The sequence below is a fragment of the Myiozetetes cayanensis genome, unplaced genomic scaffold, assembly GCF_022539395.1.
Source record: "Myiozetetes cayanensis isolate MyiCay16 unplaced genomic scaffold, myiCay2020 scf3, whole genome shotgun sequence".
Lineage (NCBI taxonomy): Eukaryota > Metazoa > Chordata > Aves > Passeriformes > Tyrannidae > Myiozetetes > Myiozetetes cayanensis.
The window spans coordinates 6,135,477-6,153,656 of record NW_026087521.1 but is presented as its reverse complement, the minus strand read 5'-3'; the positions used below and the strand labels follow the sequence as shown (position 1 = coordinate 6,153,656).

Genomic DNA, 18,180 nt, shown 5'->3' with positions numbered 1-18,180 from the left:
CTGTTGAGTAGCAGTATTCTGGTGCAAGAAAAGCTGGCAAGAGGGGACCTGGTCTGGTCACCTTGCTCTGACAAGATGCAGCAGCAGAGAAATTACAAATACAGTTCATTTTTCCAAACTGGTGAATAAAGGATGGATGAAACCTATATTAATATATCCTCAGACTGGAGTTTGATATGGGCCTTTTGACTACTCAGGATCTTATTGATGCTTGTTAGGACTTCTTTCCATGCTTCAAGATGGCATTTCAACCTCAGGGATGATTATGCTGCACCTGTACTCAGCCACATCCCATTTCCCATCGACATTTGCCACCTTGGCTTCACACTGCAATTTATCTACTACCTTAACAACATAGAGAACTAGGACCTGTAATTAATCCAGGCAGCCCAGTCATGTCTAAACTAAATACACCCAGCACAGACTGAGAATCAGACCAATACACTTGAGAAATCCTGACTGATTCCCTTAGGCTGTCCTGACAGGTAACATAGTCCAGCCCAATGCATCATCTCTGCTCTGCCCTACTGCAGAGAACAGACTTAGGATGCAGCCCGACATAACCTACTCTCAGGCACTTAATTGTCTTCAATGATGTGAAATTGCTGCATTCAAAACTATATGGAGAGCTCATTAAATGTCTATTAATAGCATTAGGCAGCACTCTATTGTGTAATGGTGGCACAGCTGGTTCATGTAACTTGCTGCATGGGATCTTTCTCGTGCAAGACATCTGTCCCCAGAGAAAACTGCTGAGAGAAAGAGGCAGGACAGAGACCTCAGAGGTTTCCTTTTCCCCAGCAGGAGGTATTTGGTGGAATACATTTGATCTGTCAGATTGCTTTTAACTCCTTGTATTTGCTGCTGGTTCTCCTCATTGGTTCTCTGGGGCTCCAGCATCTCCTAACTCTTTACTTAATTTCTTTGCTGAAGAGAAGCTCTTCTGTATTGTCCACCAAGCTGGACTTTTAACCTGGGATGCTTGGAAACATTTCAATATTTTTCTGCCTCATATTTCTGGCATATAAAAATTCATCCTATCTTAACACATTTGATTTAATTCTTCCTGTCCTGACTGAACATCTCCACCACTGCAAAATATGGTTGGACTGTGTACAGGGACCTGCTGGGTTCTGTAGTGGTTAAACAGATTTTGTTCTCCCACCCTTCTTGTTCACACATGTTTTTACACTGTTCAGACTATTCAGTGCCATTAATTAACACCATTTGAGATTGATTAAATGGAGGGATGGAGATTAATCACCCACCAGTTTAACAGAATTAATCACCCACCAGTTTAACAGCAAAGCATGCATCAGACCTGACTGGGGTCCAGCCTTGCCATACTGCAGCAGGAACCAAATCAAGGCATGTTTCTGCCCTGTAAGTGATTTTCTACATCACTGCATGGCCAGTGCATGGTTAGAAGTGCTTTGAGGATGGTCAGCACTGCACTGCTCCTTTGCAGGTGCCAGGTGTGTGCCAGAAGCACAGCAATGTTTTTTCAGCAGCAGCTGTAGGATTTGGCAATGGGCATCAGAAACTGGGCACTGGGCATGAATCCCCATCAGGCCTGGGATGCAGAGGGAAGGGGCTCTCCTCTGGCTCAGTCACAGCCCAAGCTGGCAAAAACATCTCACAGAGCACCCAGAAAGCCAATCCCACCCCAGCCCTGAGGGAAACTGTGCCCGTGACAGCAAGAGAAACCACAGGTTCCACACAGAGCTGCGGGGACTGTGGCTGGTGGTGTGACCTCTTCAAGAAGCAAGGGTTGGCAAGCAGAGGTGGCAGAAGCAGACAGCAGCACCATCCAAAATCCATCCTGAATAACAGGTGCTTTCAGTTCCAGAATAGTGCAGGGTATAGTCTAGAAATGACCATTTCAGTCCACAGTGAAGCAAGTACTGACTGGCAATGCCAAAATCTATTAACACTCTTTTTTGGTCATACCTTCAAATAATCTCCTCTAATTACAAACTCCACATCCCTCCATTCCATGATATAAAAATCTCTACAGATGGACCCAGGGGAATAAAATAAATGCCCATAAGCCAGAGAATAAATAGGCTTCACTGCAAAGGACGCATTTCTGTCTTCCAAACAATCACTTTGCTGCCATGTCTCCTTCCCTGGCATTCAGGAAAAATATATATCCCAAACATCTGAGTCCATTGGGCAGCTTGGAAATCTCAGTTATAGCATATAACAAAAGTGGCAGAGAGCCAAGTCCTGCCGTGGTGCACAGAGCCCAAGTCCTGCTCAGACAAATGAGCCTCTTTGTGCAGGAGCTTAACTTGGCCCAGGAAGAGGGAAGCTGGGTCCGACTGGCAGGATCAGTCTCCTCCATGGAAAATGGAAAAGGAAAGTAAACCAGTTTTTACAGAAAAATGCCCTATCATAATACTGGAAACTCAAACATAAACAGTTTGAGTGAACTTTTTCAGATTTCACCCAAATACAAAACTTTGTTGCTGTGGGAGTCTGGGTCTTTTTCCCAAGCGAAAGCCCTTTTTATCCACAAGAAACAGTGTTTTTCTCTCAAAAATGCACCAAGCTAAAACCTCTTTTTTTTTTTTTTTTGGTGCATAAGCTTTTCCAACTGAAACACTGTTTTTCAGGCCAGCCAAAAGTGACGGCCTACGTCCTCTTTAAAGTCCTTATTTTAAACACCTGCTTGCACAAAGCCAAACCTACTGGCGGTGAGGACTGCAGCCTGGGGGGTCACGGCGAAAAGGGGGATCCCCCAGGTTTGCTCATGGTAGGAGCTTTCCCAGGATGCTGGCTACTCACAATCTTTCCGTGTGGCCGCCTCAGGCAGCGGTGTGGCGAGGCTGAGGGTGCTGGACACGCCGGCGCTGGCGCTGTCCAGGCTGCTGCCGAGGTGTAGCCGCCTCATGTGCCGCACGACTGCTGTGGCGTTGAACGCTTGCTGGGGAAAAGCAAGAAGAAAGAAATAAAGAATAATAAAAAAGGGAGATGGAAAATTTACTTCTGCTCCTCTCCTGGCTGCTCAGGGTGTCAGAGGTGAATGAGCCCATCATCTTCCAAATTTTTCCTGAATTCTAGTTTCTAAGCTAGAAACAGCATTTTCAAACTGTTTGCATCTGTGCCCTGGTCCTGCTCCCTGTTGGTATTCCCACTACTCAGCTGGCAGCCTACAAAGCCATATTTGACACGTCCCCCTCTGCCCCAACACACAGGGTGTCCTCATTGCTTCCTGTCCCCCTGTGGTGCTGACCCCAAATTCACATAACACTGTGAGTGCTTTAGGGATGAGCAGCCCCGTCTCTCGCCATTGCATTTGGTACTTGGTGAGTACCATCCTGTATAAAGGGCCCTGCAGGTCATGTAACCTAAGTCTGGAACAACTATTTTGACCGGAATTTTGGGCAATAAGAGCACTAACAGGCTGAAAGAGTGGCTGTATGGGTGCTGCATTAGCAGAGCTGTGTCTCGTTGTCATCCCCAAGGACGGGTCACTTACTCTCCATTTGCTTTTCGCGAAGTTCTTCCGGATCTGAGCGCTGACCGACTCGTGGATGTTTTTGTTGAGTGCTGTGTCACCAGCAATCCTGAAATGGACAGAGCAGGCACATTTTAAGAGATCTTTTGCTCTCCTTGAGTATTCTTTACTTTTCCTCCTCAACAGAGAGGCTAGTCTCAGGTGTGATTGCACCTGCAGTGATGACGATTTCATTCACACAAGGGCTCAAACTTCCCATCACCGTCTCTGCTGGCAGCAGTGGTGGAAAATGCAGGGCAGTAAATGCAAGTGTAGATAAGGTTTGTAGGTCTGGCGGCTACAAAGAGGTATGGCCTGATTTTGTTGGTGTGTGGCTGCTTTCTATCACCACTACAACCCTGGATGAAGACATCCTGCCTTTTCTTTTCCTTGACACCTAAAGATTTAACATTAACAGGCTGAGACCACTTTTAGCCTCAGCCATGCAGAAGCTTCCAGAGCCACTCCACCCTGTCTGATTTCTGTTTGCACTGGAGATTTTCCTGCCACCCTGCAACGTACATAGTCGTTCGTCATGATTAATGTGGATTTACAGTAAAGCAGATACACGGACGCTCACTAAAGCAGCACAGACTGCACAAAATCTTGAGCTGAACAACCCTTAACTTAAAAAATTGATTGACCTTGCATGGTTTCTTTAACAGATAAAGACACATTTAAATCTTCACTCAACACTATTATTTCAAGGGAATTTCACTGATTCATTTAACTCCTCAAGGCATGAGATCTGTTGGAAGAGCAGGCACTGCAGGGAACTGATGTTGGGCCATGTGCTGGGGTAATGAGTACTGTCTAATGTAGGTGATGCAAGGAGGCAAAGATTGCTTTCTATGCTGTATGTGGTGCTTTCAGAAACCAATTTTTCAGCCCTGGTGTAGAAAAACAATGTCCATTAGCAATAAAAAATTGTAAGAAATTGAATAATCCATCAGGACCAGAGTCTCCCAGTCTGGGTAGCTCCAATAAGATAACCAGAGGGTCTGGAGTACTCAGCAGTCATCTAGTCCTTCTCCCCACTCCAGCTCTGTCAAAATAATTTTGACAAGTATTTGGCTAACCAGTCCTTAAAGATCCCCAAAAGATAGAGACTCCTCAGGCAACCAATTCCAGAGCCTCACTATCTCCCAGAAGACATGGAAAATAGTTTATTCCCTTTGTCTTTGAAGCATCCTTTCACATATTTGAAGACTGTTATCATGACTTCTCTCCGTCTTCTCTTCTCTAGACTAAACAAACTGATTCTTTCACTGTTTCTTCATAACTCATATTTTCTAATCCTCTGATCTAGTGAGCTCCTCTGGATTTTCTCCAACTAGTCCACATCTTCTGTAGAGGGGTGCACCCGAGCTGTTCTCTGTTTTCCAACTAAGGCAGCAGAATGGCAGCCTTGCTTTTTGTTTCTTCAGAGATGAAACTGCTTACGTATCCCAGCCTGCTGTTTCCATTTATGTGTCCCGTGAATTGGAGACAGCCCTTCTTCCATTTTGCCCTGATCATTCCGGACTGTAACCCTGTTCTTCAAGGGACATTCTGCTTTTCCTGCCTTCATGTCCATGGCACATCTAAGAAGCACTCTCTGAAACCAGCCTTTTTCCAATTGTTGTCCTCCTTCCTGCTGGCAACCAGTCACCCAGGATCATCATCAGAGAGGTGAGAGGAGCTGCTTACTCTTGGGAGGAAGGAATAAATCCTCATCTCCCAAGAGTGGAGACCCACCAGTCCCATCCTGTTGCTCATCTACATTGGGTCATTCAAGAGTACTGGAGCCAGCAGGATGGTGGAACAGGGCTCCCATTCAGGGTAGCTCTAATCCAGCTGGGAAGGGCCCTGTCTGACAGCCACCACCATGTAGCTTCTACCTCAAGTAGACAGGAGAACTGGACAAAGCATGGCTCCCAAACGGCACCTGACTTCCTCCCCTGGGTCCCTGTGCTGTTGATGGAGAAGAGAAGGTGTTTGGCTGAGAACTGTTTGGCTGAACTCAGACCTTTCTCTGAAGATGATTCCTTCTGATCACCTCTCCCAGTGACAGGGAGCCAAGCTGGTCTGGATTTCCCACTGGGGCCAGGCATCTAAAAGTTTGGTGAGGCAGTATTTGAGTTAAGCACCATGTTCACTGTTTCATTCTCTGTCCTGTACAGTGAATACTGCCAGGCTCAGCACAGACCCTGGTGGATATCCATGCAGTATACACTCCCAGACAGGCTCTAGCAGAGTTTCCCAGTGGGAATGCAAACTACTAGTCAGAGTCACTCTGAAATGTCATGAGCACTCTGCTCTCTGCAGAAACACCTCCTTGGTGAAGGCAGGTGCTCTCAACACATACCAGCTGGGATCCCTGGCCATCATACCACAGATCTCAGGAGAAAACTAAGCTGACAGCTTAATATGTGGACAGCTACAAGCCAAACCATCCATTCAGTAACTGGTCAAAAAGACCAAGAGAGAAAATTCACTTACACTTTCAAAGAACATTTTTCCTCCAAAGCTAATGATGCATTTTCCTTTATGAACAAGTTGGTTAACAAGCTCTGTAAGCACAGATCCTATTTTCCACTTGTCAAATTTTATTTTGGAACAAGTTCTTGGGGCATGATACCCTTGCCAGCTCTTCCAGAAGATTGTTCTTGCCAGTCTCCACAAAGACTTGAAAATGCATTTTTGCCATATGAAACTTTTAATCAGACGTGTAGCTCCAATACAGGCTATATTTGTGTTTTTGGTTTAGGGATCATTTTCTGAAATGCTGGTGGTTTCAATAAGAAACTGCTGGTTCCGATAGTTCACAAACTGTCTTCCACCACCCCTAACTCGATATTCACTATGCAATGCTTGTAATTCCAGGAAAACAGTATTGGTATTTGGGCATTTTCCAAATAGGCAGAACAGTACTTGTGTACTTCACAAGGGGATGGACAGACATCCTGTGAAGCCCTCGGATGCTACAGTGGTGTGACCATCCCAGAGCTAAGCATTAGCACCTTGCAGATGCTAACCTTTAATCAGAGCAAAATAACAGCCCTTCTAGGGTAATTTAGTGCAGCAGGATCTGTTCAAACACGTGCTGGTATGCTGAATAGCGTGGCTCAAAACACAGCCCCTGCCAAAGCCAGGGGTGGGATTGTTCCCCAACCTGCCTCTGAAGAACTATCCTGTTAATCTTGTGGTTCTGTAACATGAGGACTACGCTTTTATACTGTATTTTGCACTTGGAGGATTTTGAAGCTTTTATAAAATAACACTCATGGTGTTATCATGTTTATAGTATAGCTTTACTTCTTGGAAAACAAGACCAATGTTAACATCCTTTAGTTGTTTGTTGGTGTTTTGCTGGAGATGTGGTGGTTTGAGGACACACAAGAGGTGGAAGTGAGCAGGGAGAAGCCATATCTTTCATACTCTTAACTGGTAGAGTTTTTGAAAAATGAGATAGGCTTTTGGGCACCTACCCTGAGGTGGGTATCATGACCATCATCACATCTATACTGAATGTATTTAATCATGAACTTTAGTTCCCTTGCTGAGAAGATAATGAATGAAATTTAACAGGTTTTAGCACATGTTATAATTACCCTCCCCCCTTTCCCTAACTGTCCAAGCCCATAGGATATAAATGATCTTGCTTTTCCTTTTAGGACAAAAACACCTTAGAACCTTTCTTTCTTTCTTTCTTTCTTTCTTTCTTTCTTCCTCCCTTCCCATCACTACATATCCTTTGCCTGCAGGAATCATCTCCATTTTCACCGAGAAACAATAATCAACTTGAGCTGATCAAACTGATGCATATCTAGTCAAACCCTGAGAAACAGTTCCTGGCTTTGCAGTTAACTTTGAGGTTAACTGTGTCAGCACTGAAGTTTGTTTTTATCAACTGTACCAGCTGGCCCAGTAAAAGATATTGCTTCTACCTACCACACACACATACAGAAGTAAAATTAAACTAATCAGAATAATGAATCATCTGCTATCATGCTGAGCATCATCCAGAAGCGAGCGAGGACTGATTAGTCTAAGTGGCTTTTCTCTCAGGGTTCCAGTTTTGCAGCTACATCCTAATAATGGTTTGAGGGACAGAATTGGATAGTAAGAGTCATGACTCTCCATCCCAAATGCGTCCACTGAAACTAAGAAAGTTATTTCTCATTAATAAGCATAACAAATCTCATGCTGCACATGAGAGGAATCTAATCTAATGATCAAATATTATTTCACAGTATCTAATTTATTTTAGCTCTCTAGCTGAGTTCAACCTTATCACACCAATTTATCTGTCCATACCACTTCTAAGCATTGAGGGGAACCTCCAACAAAGACAAAACCAGTAAATTTCCTTTTGGCCAGTTCTTTATTAGCATGCTGCAAGCATATGTCTCATTCTCCCTGCCCATGACAGCAGGCAAAGTCTTTCATCTACCATTATTTTCTGAGCCCTCATACTGAAGGCAGCCAACTCAAACGCTGTGCTGGCCACACAGTGCTTGGAAATGCTCTTCAGTAGGATGACATGGAGTTAGCTGTAATGGATAATGCTGATGGATCATAACTCTTCTATATGTACACACACACACACACATATCTATATCTCCATGTACACACATGTATGTGTATAAATATACACACACACGTACTGCATCAGTGATGTTCCAAAATAAATAGAGTGCAGGGATGAACTCGATAAGAGTTTGATTTAATGCTGTAAACATCAGCAGCTCCCTTCAGGAAGGCCTTTTCGCACTTCAAACAATACCCTCTGAGAAGTGAGCTCTTTGTAAACCACGTCCTTTCCCTGGGTGGAAATTATTATCTGGATTGTGCTCTCTGGCACATAATAAACACTCAGGGTCACGGCCATAATTTTCAGAGGCTCAGCCCTTGCCAAAAGCTTTGTGATTCTTCAGCGTAGGCGTGGATGGACGCTCGGCATGTCCCAAGCATCCTCTCTCCCTCTGCACAAGCAACGGGGAAAGGCAAGGACCACACTCGTACCTGCAGACACAGGTGCCTAACTGGTGCCACAACCTCCCTCTCCCTTATACAGTCCAAACACGGAAGCCACATATTCATGGCACCCCTTCCAGCTTCTGTATTAGCTTCCTAACTGCTGGACTTTGTCCTTGCCCTCTGAGCACTCTCTTCTTTCCTTCTGATCTGAGCCTGGAGGCTGAATTTGGCTCTGCAGGGCCTCGTTCGACCTGGCAGGGAGCACATTTCCATAATCCTTGTGGGTCCCTTCCAACTCAGGATATTCTGTGTTTCTATGATTCTACAGATTCTCAGGTTTCTGCCGCTCACCCTTAATCACCTCAGACTGAGCCACCGCCCCAAACAGGATGTGGGTTCTGACATGGCAATATATTTAATAAACTTAATTGCTGTCATTAATATGAGCCAGGGAAACATTAAAATGTATCAAGCTGTAACAAAACCACTCCACTCTGTAGTTACCTTTATTTTCCATGCCCTTTTTGAAAAGTCATCAGTGGAACAACCGAGCAGAACACTGCACCTTTGCAACACACCATGAATAGTGCAAACCTCACTGAAAGATACACTAAAAAATAAGCAACTTTTCCAATGGAAAGCATAAGTCACCTGTATATCAAGCTGGAGAAATCTGTATAAATGGATTGTAGAGGCAAATCTCACATATTGTACTGTTTCAGCTACCATAGTTCACTGCAATTATTAGCCTCCTTTTCTGCCAACTCTGAATTAAACATACCGTCCCTCTGCCAAGGCCATTTGATTATAAATAGCAAAACATCACGTAAATGCAGGCATGTGGGGAGCAGATACAGCACAGAAAAGCTGGCCATTGGGAAGAAGTATTTACTTTTTACTAGGGTCTGTTCCTGTGCAAACATTTAATCATGCAAATAGCTGTCTATTCTGGAGAAGTTTTCCAAAATTCAAAGAGATCATTAACCTTAAAGGCATAAATGTAATATCTTGCAAGATCCAGTTCCTGCAAGCCCTGTTTGGAAGTTTTAAATAAAAACATGGTAATTGAAATAAGAGATGTATTTTGGAATTGGCTTGTTCTTCACAAATGTTACATAAGAAACAACAAAGCCTCATGGCAATGTCATGCACAGCTAACCACTTTTATCACAATCAGATTATAAAATCAGTGTTGACTACTCCTGATTTGATAGTTTTCTTCCTAATTTGTGGCTTAATGCAAAGATCTGATACTGTAAGGGAAGATACCACAGGAGGAAGAAAAAGAGAAAGCGGGAAAATGTTACTATGTGGAGCTCCTTCATCATCTGTGTTAATTATCTACCATGTGCACAGCACCAGTGACTCAGGTAGGTCTGTGTTTTGCTGGTGAGACAAGGAGACAAACCTGAAGTCTCACTAAAGTCTGGCAGAACTCCCATCAATCTCAGTGGAATCGGAATTTCACTTCATGACAATGCTGGGGTTCAAAGATGCTTCTCCAGTTACGTTGCTCGTGCAGACAAAAGACGTGCTTTTTATGAGATGCCATTAAGGGCTACTTGCAGTGTGAGCACTTTGGAAAAGCAAATAATTTATGGGGCCCCTTGAAGTCTGCTCTGATCACCTCTTCCCACTAAGCCAACAGTCTTAGGTACCTATCCCCCATGGATAACACACTGTGTCAGCACTGTGGAAGGTGATGTGGCTAATGGGGGTTGAAAATGGGTACACTGAAAAACACATGCTCATCTGAGAAGCTGGTGTGAGATGCCCCCATTGTAAAAGGTGGAATCATGAGAAGAACTCAAAGCTGGACTTGCTGGAAACTTAAATATGACCAGGTTGAGGGAACGACACAAATGACCATCAAGAGGAAACACAGAGATCTACTCCCCCTCCACCAAAAAGGCCTTTCCCTCCTTCCAAGAGCAGGAGAGAATGCCATTGCAACAGATGTAATGGTTAGAATGAGAGAAGAAACAGCAAAAACCTCACTATTTCCTGACATAAGCAATCTGTGTGCAAAATGAGTCCTGAGCAATGCTTTGGCAAAAGGAGATCCTATCACTAACTCTGAAATACCAGATAATATTTGGGTAAGTAGCTTTGATTATCCAAAAAGGCATTTATCACTGCAGTATCCAAACCCTCCATAAGATCACTGCACCACTCTCCAGAGAGGTCCATAACAGCAACATCTGTGTTACAGGAAGCCTTGCAGAGTAAGGGGGGATGAGCCATCGAGTGTTGCTCATGAGCACAGTGGGGAGGACAGAGGCAGACCTGAAGCCATAGCCCTGGAAACCTCCCTGCTTTGCTTCCACTGTACAACTGTCACAGAATCACAGAATCATAGAAGGGCTTGGGTTGAAAGGGACCTTAGAGATCATCTAGTTCCAGCCTCCCTGTCCTGTAATACACTGGCACATACTGCCTCTGTGTCAAAGGGAGGTGGATTTGGGATGTGGGGTGGAAACATGGTGCATATTTGAAACCTCCCTACTGCAGTGCCATTTGCATGTCTGACATTTCAAATGCTGTGACCCTGAGCTGTGCTTTACATGGCTGGGAAGCAGCCCTTCAAATGAACCACAGTCTGGCAAAGTCGGCCTGGCAGAAGAAGATCCTCTGACACAGAAATGGGGGAAGACCCTCTTGGGAGATTGTTTTCACATCAAAGAATGAATTCTATAGGAAATAATGAGAATTATGGAGCAGTCTGTGAGTTTCCATTGGCCCTTGGCCATGACATGCAAAAGAAAAAAAAAAAGAAGAAAAGGAATGAAAATACTTTTATCATTTTGTTCCTTTTGGAGGGCCCAAAAGCTGTGTGTGCAGCAAGTGCCACGTTTCTTTGTTGCACTCCAGCAACCAACAGAGATGTAGAAGGGCCAGGAGCTGGATTCTTTCGTTTTGTGTATCTTGGATGTAAGGCTTTGGAAAATTTGCCTTTGAGTTGTACAAATGGTCACCTCACTCCCTGCTGGGAGTTGCATTCCCATTGTTTATTCTGTATTTCTAATATTGAGTTCTGTAATATTTAATTTCCCAAAGCTCGTATTTTTCTTCATCTCCCAAAAACTGGATTTTGTTTCTCAGATTTTCTTTTTGTCACACAAGCTATGCAAAAGGAAATGGCATTTGGGGCAACTGTGATAGTATGAAAACAGTCTAATATGGATCTGGGAAGAAAATGTCATGCCATTGACTATTTTCTGTTGCTGCTATTATAACAACAAAAATAATATCTTACCTCATATATATAACATTCCCTTCCCTAAAAGACTTGGATTCAGAGCCCATGTGAGGGTGCAGGTGGTAGTGTGGGATGATGCTCCCAGTCACTCAGGGCTGCTCAAAAGTAAATGACCCAATCTTGTTCCAGTTACATAAACCTTGAGTAACATTGACAAAGTCACTCATATGAAAAGGCATCATCTAATTTAAAGCACTTTAGGGAGGTCTAAATTACAAATGCAGTCAGATCAAGTACTCTTCTGTAGGCCCTGCAGAGAGACAGCACTGCTACTGCTAATTCACACTCAGCTCATCCCTCTCTAGTTTATCTCTTCCATTCAACGAGAGAGGATAACCAGCATGTGGAACCAGCTCCTTACTGCAAGCAGGAAGTGGACTATTTGTGAAGCACAGATGAGGATTTCCTACTTCATGGGATGCTCTAAAGGGCTCTGATATTACCTTGGCAAGGACCTCATGAGCAGGTTGATATCCAGCCTTCTGCACACCTGTGGAATTTGACCTTTGGGCCCCAGCTATGATTTCTGGTTTCAATCATTTTGTCATGTGCCACTGCTGCACTACAGTCAACATACACAATTCAGCATTTTACTAATCCTTACACAGATACTCAACAGGTTGGTGAGGGAGATTAAAGTCCTATCACAGTCTTCCAGGAAAAGCTGGATGACAAAGGCAGGTTTTTTTCAATAAAAGTACCAAATTATTTAGTAGAGTATGTCACAGGAAAACCACTTCCACCCACGAATGTAAAACGATGCCCTCTGCCCTGAGGGCCTCACCCACCAGTGACTGCAGCTTACCAAGGGTGCCGTGCTGCTTGCTCACAGGTGTATCTTTTATTAGGGTCCTTCTCCATCAAATTGCGAATGAAGTCTTTAGCTGCAAAAAAAAAGAGAGAATAAATGAAAGCAACAGAGTTGATGCCCACTTCTGCTGATGGGTGATCAGACAACAGCACTGATCAGGCTACCAAGTGCCGCTTGGCCACAGCACAAGAAAATGGCCCTAAGGCCATTTGTCATTTATTAGTATAGATATAACCAAAAGGGACTTAGGACCAAAGCCAAACTATTTAGTACAGCAGATAAAAGCTGAAGGCATCTACTCCTGCAGGTATATTTAGGAGTGGGATGGATAATTCGGAGTCAGCAGAGTACAAGCCTGGCAGCTCCCAGCTCCCCGGTCAGCCACGTGCTTCTGACCATGTTAATGGTCTGAATGTGGCCACATCATTGCAGGTGCTGGTAAACCCAGTGGGAAAAGCAGGGAGGAGGTCAGATGCCACAGCAAGAGAAGCTTCTCATTGCTCACTCCAAGCAGTCACACACATGGACAGCTGTGAGGACATTGTTGTGTGTTTAAAAAGGAATTTAGCGAGGCAAATGGACTCCCTGGAGCACGAGGCAGTGTGTTTTTAATCGACGCTATAATGGAAGGAAGGGAGGTTGCAGCATGGCATGCATCCAGTAGTGTCAGGGCAGTGTAGCTGAAGGAGCCACAGCAAAGCCAAATAGGGCAGGAAAATCTTTGTGCTGATTTAGGTGCTGGACTTTCCCCCAAAAGGCAAAGGGGTCTGCCAGCAGACCTTCATATTTTCTACAAAAACCCTTAAGGGCTTGAAAAACTTCTCATCACATATATTTTAAAGCAATCCTTCACAATGATATCTGGGCTGCAGATGTAAGCAGCATGAAGTGTTGCTCTATGTGCAGATAAGAGCATATATAATAGTCTGTATAATAAAAACAATTTTTATCTCCCCTGCCTCAATCAGTAGCACTAATGAATCAGAAAATTGCATTTCTAGAGGTATTTTTATATGATGAAATATTCCTAGAATTAATTTCTTCTCCTGCATGAAACAGAAGATGTTTCCCTGGGTCGGAAAGAGCAAGGACACTGAGCTTGTGTGACCTCTTGGAGACCACACAGCATGTCAGGGGCACATGCAGGGTGCAATGCTGAATGTGTCCCTGCTGTCACCTATGGACACTGATGCTGGCAGGCCATGAGCCATGCTGGAGCCAGAAGCCTTTAGCCATAACTGCCTGTAACATGTTGGTGTATCTGCCCCTCTGCCGGACTGACCAGAGCAGGCACAGATGGGCACTGTGGGTTAAATATCTTCTGCACTGGGTGGGGAGCTGGGCGAGCATATGGGCAGCTATCTGGATCCAACCACGTGGACAGTCCTCCCAGATTCTGGATCTGCTCATCCACCTCATTTGGAAGCCAATGATTTCCTGGGTTTTTTTGCTGCACACGCTGCAGTCTCACTTTGGAGCTGCAGTGCAGTGTCAGTAACTGAGCCAAAACAGTTTGCCACCTTATTATTAATGACACTTAAACCATCTGCTTCTCATTTGGATTTGATTGAGAAATTAAACTGCTTTTTCTTCTTGGGACAGTCTTCTGACATCTTCATCTTCTGTCTCAGCTATGTTTTGGTGCTTTGTGTGTGGCTGGACAAAATCATACTTAATTTGCTCTCCTGCAGAAACAAATTCCCAGAACTATTTAAGCTGAGAGAAATGCACATTCCCAATGGTCTTCAGTCAAAAGGAACTCTGGACATGATGGAGGGGGCATTCTCACTCCCAGAGGAGGATACAAGCAATAGACATACATGCATGCATGGTTGTTGCAATTCAAGGAGCAGTAACTACTCACCAGACTCAGAGATGTCATCCCAGTACGGAGAGTCAAACTCATACTCGGCCTTAAGGATCTGCTCAAAGAGTTTGGAGTCATTTTCATCATAGAAAGGGGGATATCCACAGAGGCTAATGGTGAACAAGAAAAGAGAGATGTAACCATTGGACCCATCTTTGTCAAGAAGAAAGAGGGAGGGAGAAAAATGGAGAAACTCTTGCTTAAGACTTGCCCCAGTAAGTTTTCAAGCAGGCAAGTGTTACCATGAAAGAATTTTGTTCAGGGACACATAAAGCCACTTCTGAAGACTGGCACTGTCCTGGACAAAGAGGAGTTCTGCTTGGAAACGTGGTGCTGTTGATCCCACGCTGACTGATGCAGACATCCTGGCCTCTCTCTGCATGCTTTTGTGTGTTTAAGTAGAGGAGCACTTTTATTACACAGACATGCCCCCTTCCATCCTCTCCTATACATGTGGCAAGAAGAGATTTCAGGAGCTACACCTTACACCCACAGAGCCCCAGCTCTCAGCACATCCAGCAGACCTGGTATGCAAAACAGGACAAGGAACCCTGCAGAGCTATCAGGCACAGGGTAGGATGCATCTGCAGGTTGTGCTGGGCTCTGCATCCCCAGGCACAGCGAGAAGGATGTCTGGGAGTCAGTCCCCCTCTGCAGCAGAGCCTGCAAAGGCTGGACATGGACCTGCTGCTGACACAGATACACAGAGAGCCTCTCCCTTTCTCACTTCTGCAAGTGCTTTTGCTGACCGTGTCCAACTGCCTGCCTTGCCTAGGGCTAACAACAGTCCTGCCCTGTTTTTCAGTATTTATAATCAGACTTCTCTAAAAACCTAACCCCAGGACAAGTGGGACATCGAATATTATGTGCCTAGTTTGAGCTACAACACTCAGAGTGCACCCCCCCAGTGCTGCAGACAGCAGGACAGTCACTGTGCCGAGGCAGACGTGGGAAAAGCACATCCACCACTGCACTGAGCCAATGCAGTGACAAAACTCGTGTGTCAGAGATCTCTCACACCCAGCTGATGCTGCAGGCACTAGTCTGTCCCTTTCTAAACAGACATGTCGGCAGAGATGCCCCTTCTTCAAGTTTTAATACCAGGGTTGAAAGTGCCAGATTTACCTCCAAGGCTGCTCTGAGGTTTTAGCAAACCCACTCTGCTCACAGTTAAACAGACCTTCCTGTCTCTACGGTCTATAAAGAGATGATGTATTTTTTTCTCTTATCTCTAGTCCATGGCTAAAATTATTCTTACACATACTTTGTTGGTACTGAAATAATCTTTTCCCAGCAGTTTTCTTAAACTCTGAGTCAATCAACCTCAATGAGGCATTTAATTGGAGAGAGCCAGCAATTATAAACAGAAACTGCAGCAACAAGAGAGCAAAAGGGGGGAACTATAAGAAATGAAATACTTGAGTTATTTATAACCCAAAGCCAGCCAGCTGCCCTGGAGGTTATTTGAACCAACTCAACACTTGAGGGTGAAAGGAGCAATGTTTTGTTAGCTCTGAAGAGCCAGTGTGCTTGATAAATAATTTAAATACTGAGTGAGATGTTGATCTGCGTCACATCCATATTGACCTGGGAGAACTCTGATGAAATTTGCAGCATGATAATGAATCCACTGTGGTCCAGCTGAATCAGAAATCTCTCTCTTTATCTCGCAGAGCAGATGAGCCAGTCCTCATTTGGGTCCCACTGGATGAGTGCCCTTATCAAAAGCAAGTAAGATAACCTCATGCCAGACAAGTATGTACCTTCGGAGCAGGACTGTGTTCCTACTTCATAGGCACGTGCTTGTGTGTGGGGCTGGGTGAAGCAACTCCTGTGTGAAACCCCATGGTAGAAGTGGTGTATGAGGAGGGCCATTAAAAATGCTGCATTTAAGCAAGTGCCAAAAAGCCACTATGAACAGGGACAATGAAGGAAAAACACCTGGTAGTGTGAAGAATGTTTAAATAACTTGTTTTAGTGTAATAATTATCAGTGCTCACATTCCACAGTCCGGGGGGGGGGGGATGCACACAAACTGATTTTCACCTTCCTTCCCTTTTGCCACAGAATCACGGAATCATTAGGTTGGAAAAGACCTCTGAGGCCATCAAGTCCAACCTGTGACCGAACACCACCATGTCAACTAGACCAGGGCACTGAGCACCATATCCAGTCTTTCCTTAAACTCCTCCATGGACAGTGACTACTCCACCCTCACAACTCTCACAATTTGTGCCCTTTACTGAGTGGTCTGGAAATGATGGAGTTGTCAGCACCAGCACTGCAGCTGTTAGGATGGGCACTGGGGTAGGGATGCCCAGGCTGATGTAAAACAGCTCCTCCAAGGGCACTTGGAGCCATCACTCTGTCCTTCTTTCCTGGGAGGCTCAGGGGACTCTGTATAAGAAGCCTGGCAGTCCCTTATTAATTTCTTGCCCTCCTCAGCACTTCCCTTAAACAAAAACCCAAACTGCTCCAAAAAAGCATTTTAAGGTGAGCAGACAGCGCTGTGCATGCCGAGGCACTGGCAGGCTGCTCTGGAGAGAGAAATAACTCTCTCTAAATGTGCACTGTACTAATTACCTTGGCAAAGGCTACAAGAGCACAAGTCGGGACTGCTGTGATTTACACGCACTTGTGGCAGCAAAATGTAGGAGTGAACTGCCGAGCAGCACAGAGCTGGAGGGCTATAACCCTGCAAGGGGGAGCACAGGGGAATGAACCCCAGCAAGAATCCCAGCCTCTCCAGAGCCTTTCAGCTCCTCCACTGCTCCTATGCACAGTTTGAGTATCTACATCTTCTATGTGCAGAAGGTCCCTGCAGCCCTGGGTGCTGGGAGGGGTGAAGCACAAGGAGAGACAGGAGAGTACCAGGACTGCTGGGAGCTGGGCACAGGGCAAAGCTTTTCCCTTGCCAGTGGGAGGTTGAGGAGTTTTAGTTGCTATTACAGGTCACGGCCAGGGACATCCCCCCAAACCAGCCCCTCACATGAGAGCAGGCTGAGTGCATGGCAAGGGCTGATCCTGAATTGTCCAGGAATGGGATGAACCTCCTGCACAGGGGAAGGCAGGAATATTCCTCAAGGAGGTAAATCAATGAGGACCCCCACCAGAACACAGGTGAGAAGGGAGAAAGCTCTGTAGGTCAGAAGAGGTGGCATTTGGGAGGGGAACATCAGGGCATCCTGGCACAGTGACAGGTTGAGAGCCAAAATACAGGCAGTCTTGCTGTCCTTTCCCTTAAAAACAGAGTTTAGGAAGACAAAGAAGTTTTAATGTTACTTTAATATTTAACATTATTGGCTCTGCAGAAAGGGATGGGAAAGCCCCAGTAAATCAGCCTATCATACAATTCATAGCTGGAGGGAATATTCTTGGACTTTCAGCAACTGGGCCACTTTCCAAAGTCTATAATGAGTTTTTGGTTAATTTGTACAGAATCAAAATCCCACCGACTTTGTTTCCATCTGCTGGGACATTCTGTGTGAAAAAAAACGACCTCACTATCAGAGGTTCTGCTGCTTTTCTTTAGATATGCAGAAATGCAAAAATAAACCCTCTGTCTTCGATGTGAAAAAAACCTACACTGTCCTGAGGGAGTTTCAGGCATATATTGGTTGTCATAATTTTCTTGCAGTTTCAACAAATAAAAGATTTTCAGAATTATTTAGCAACCTTATCACATCAGCAACAGATTTTCCCCTAAACTCTTACTTCCAGTCTTGCCTTAAAAATAATGGGATGCAGATAGGAAAAACACAAGTGGATGTATGAAAAAA

The 18,180-nt window shown here is 44.7% G+C and overlaps 1 protein-coding gene across 3 annotated transcripts in view; it reads right to left on the bottom strand.

Moving 5' to 3' along the window:
• The window catches only part of CAMK1D (calcium/calmodulin dependent protein kinase ID), a 216,742-nt gene that overhangs the window by 8,658 nt on the left and 189,904 nt on the right, over positions 1-18,180 (bottom strand). For all 3 annotated transcript variants that reach the window (XM_050324274.1, XM_050324275.1, XM_050324276.1), the window contains exons 7-10: positions 14,399-14,511; positions 12,529-12,607; positions 3,485-3,572; positions 2,791-2,929 (exon numbers count right to left, since the gene is read on the bottom strand). In XM_050324274.1, the coding sequence (XP_050180231.1) occupies positions 2,791-2,929; positions 3,485-3,572; positions 12,529-12,607; positions 14,399-14,511 (419 nt within the window). The remainder of the gene's footprint in view (positions 1-2,790; positions 2,930-3,484; positions 3,573-12,528; positions 12,608-14,398; positions 14,512-18,180) is intronic.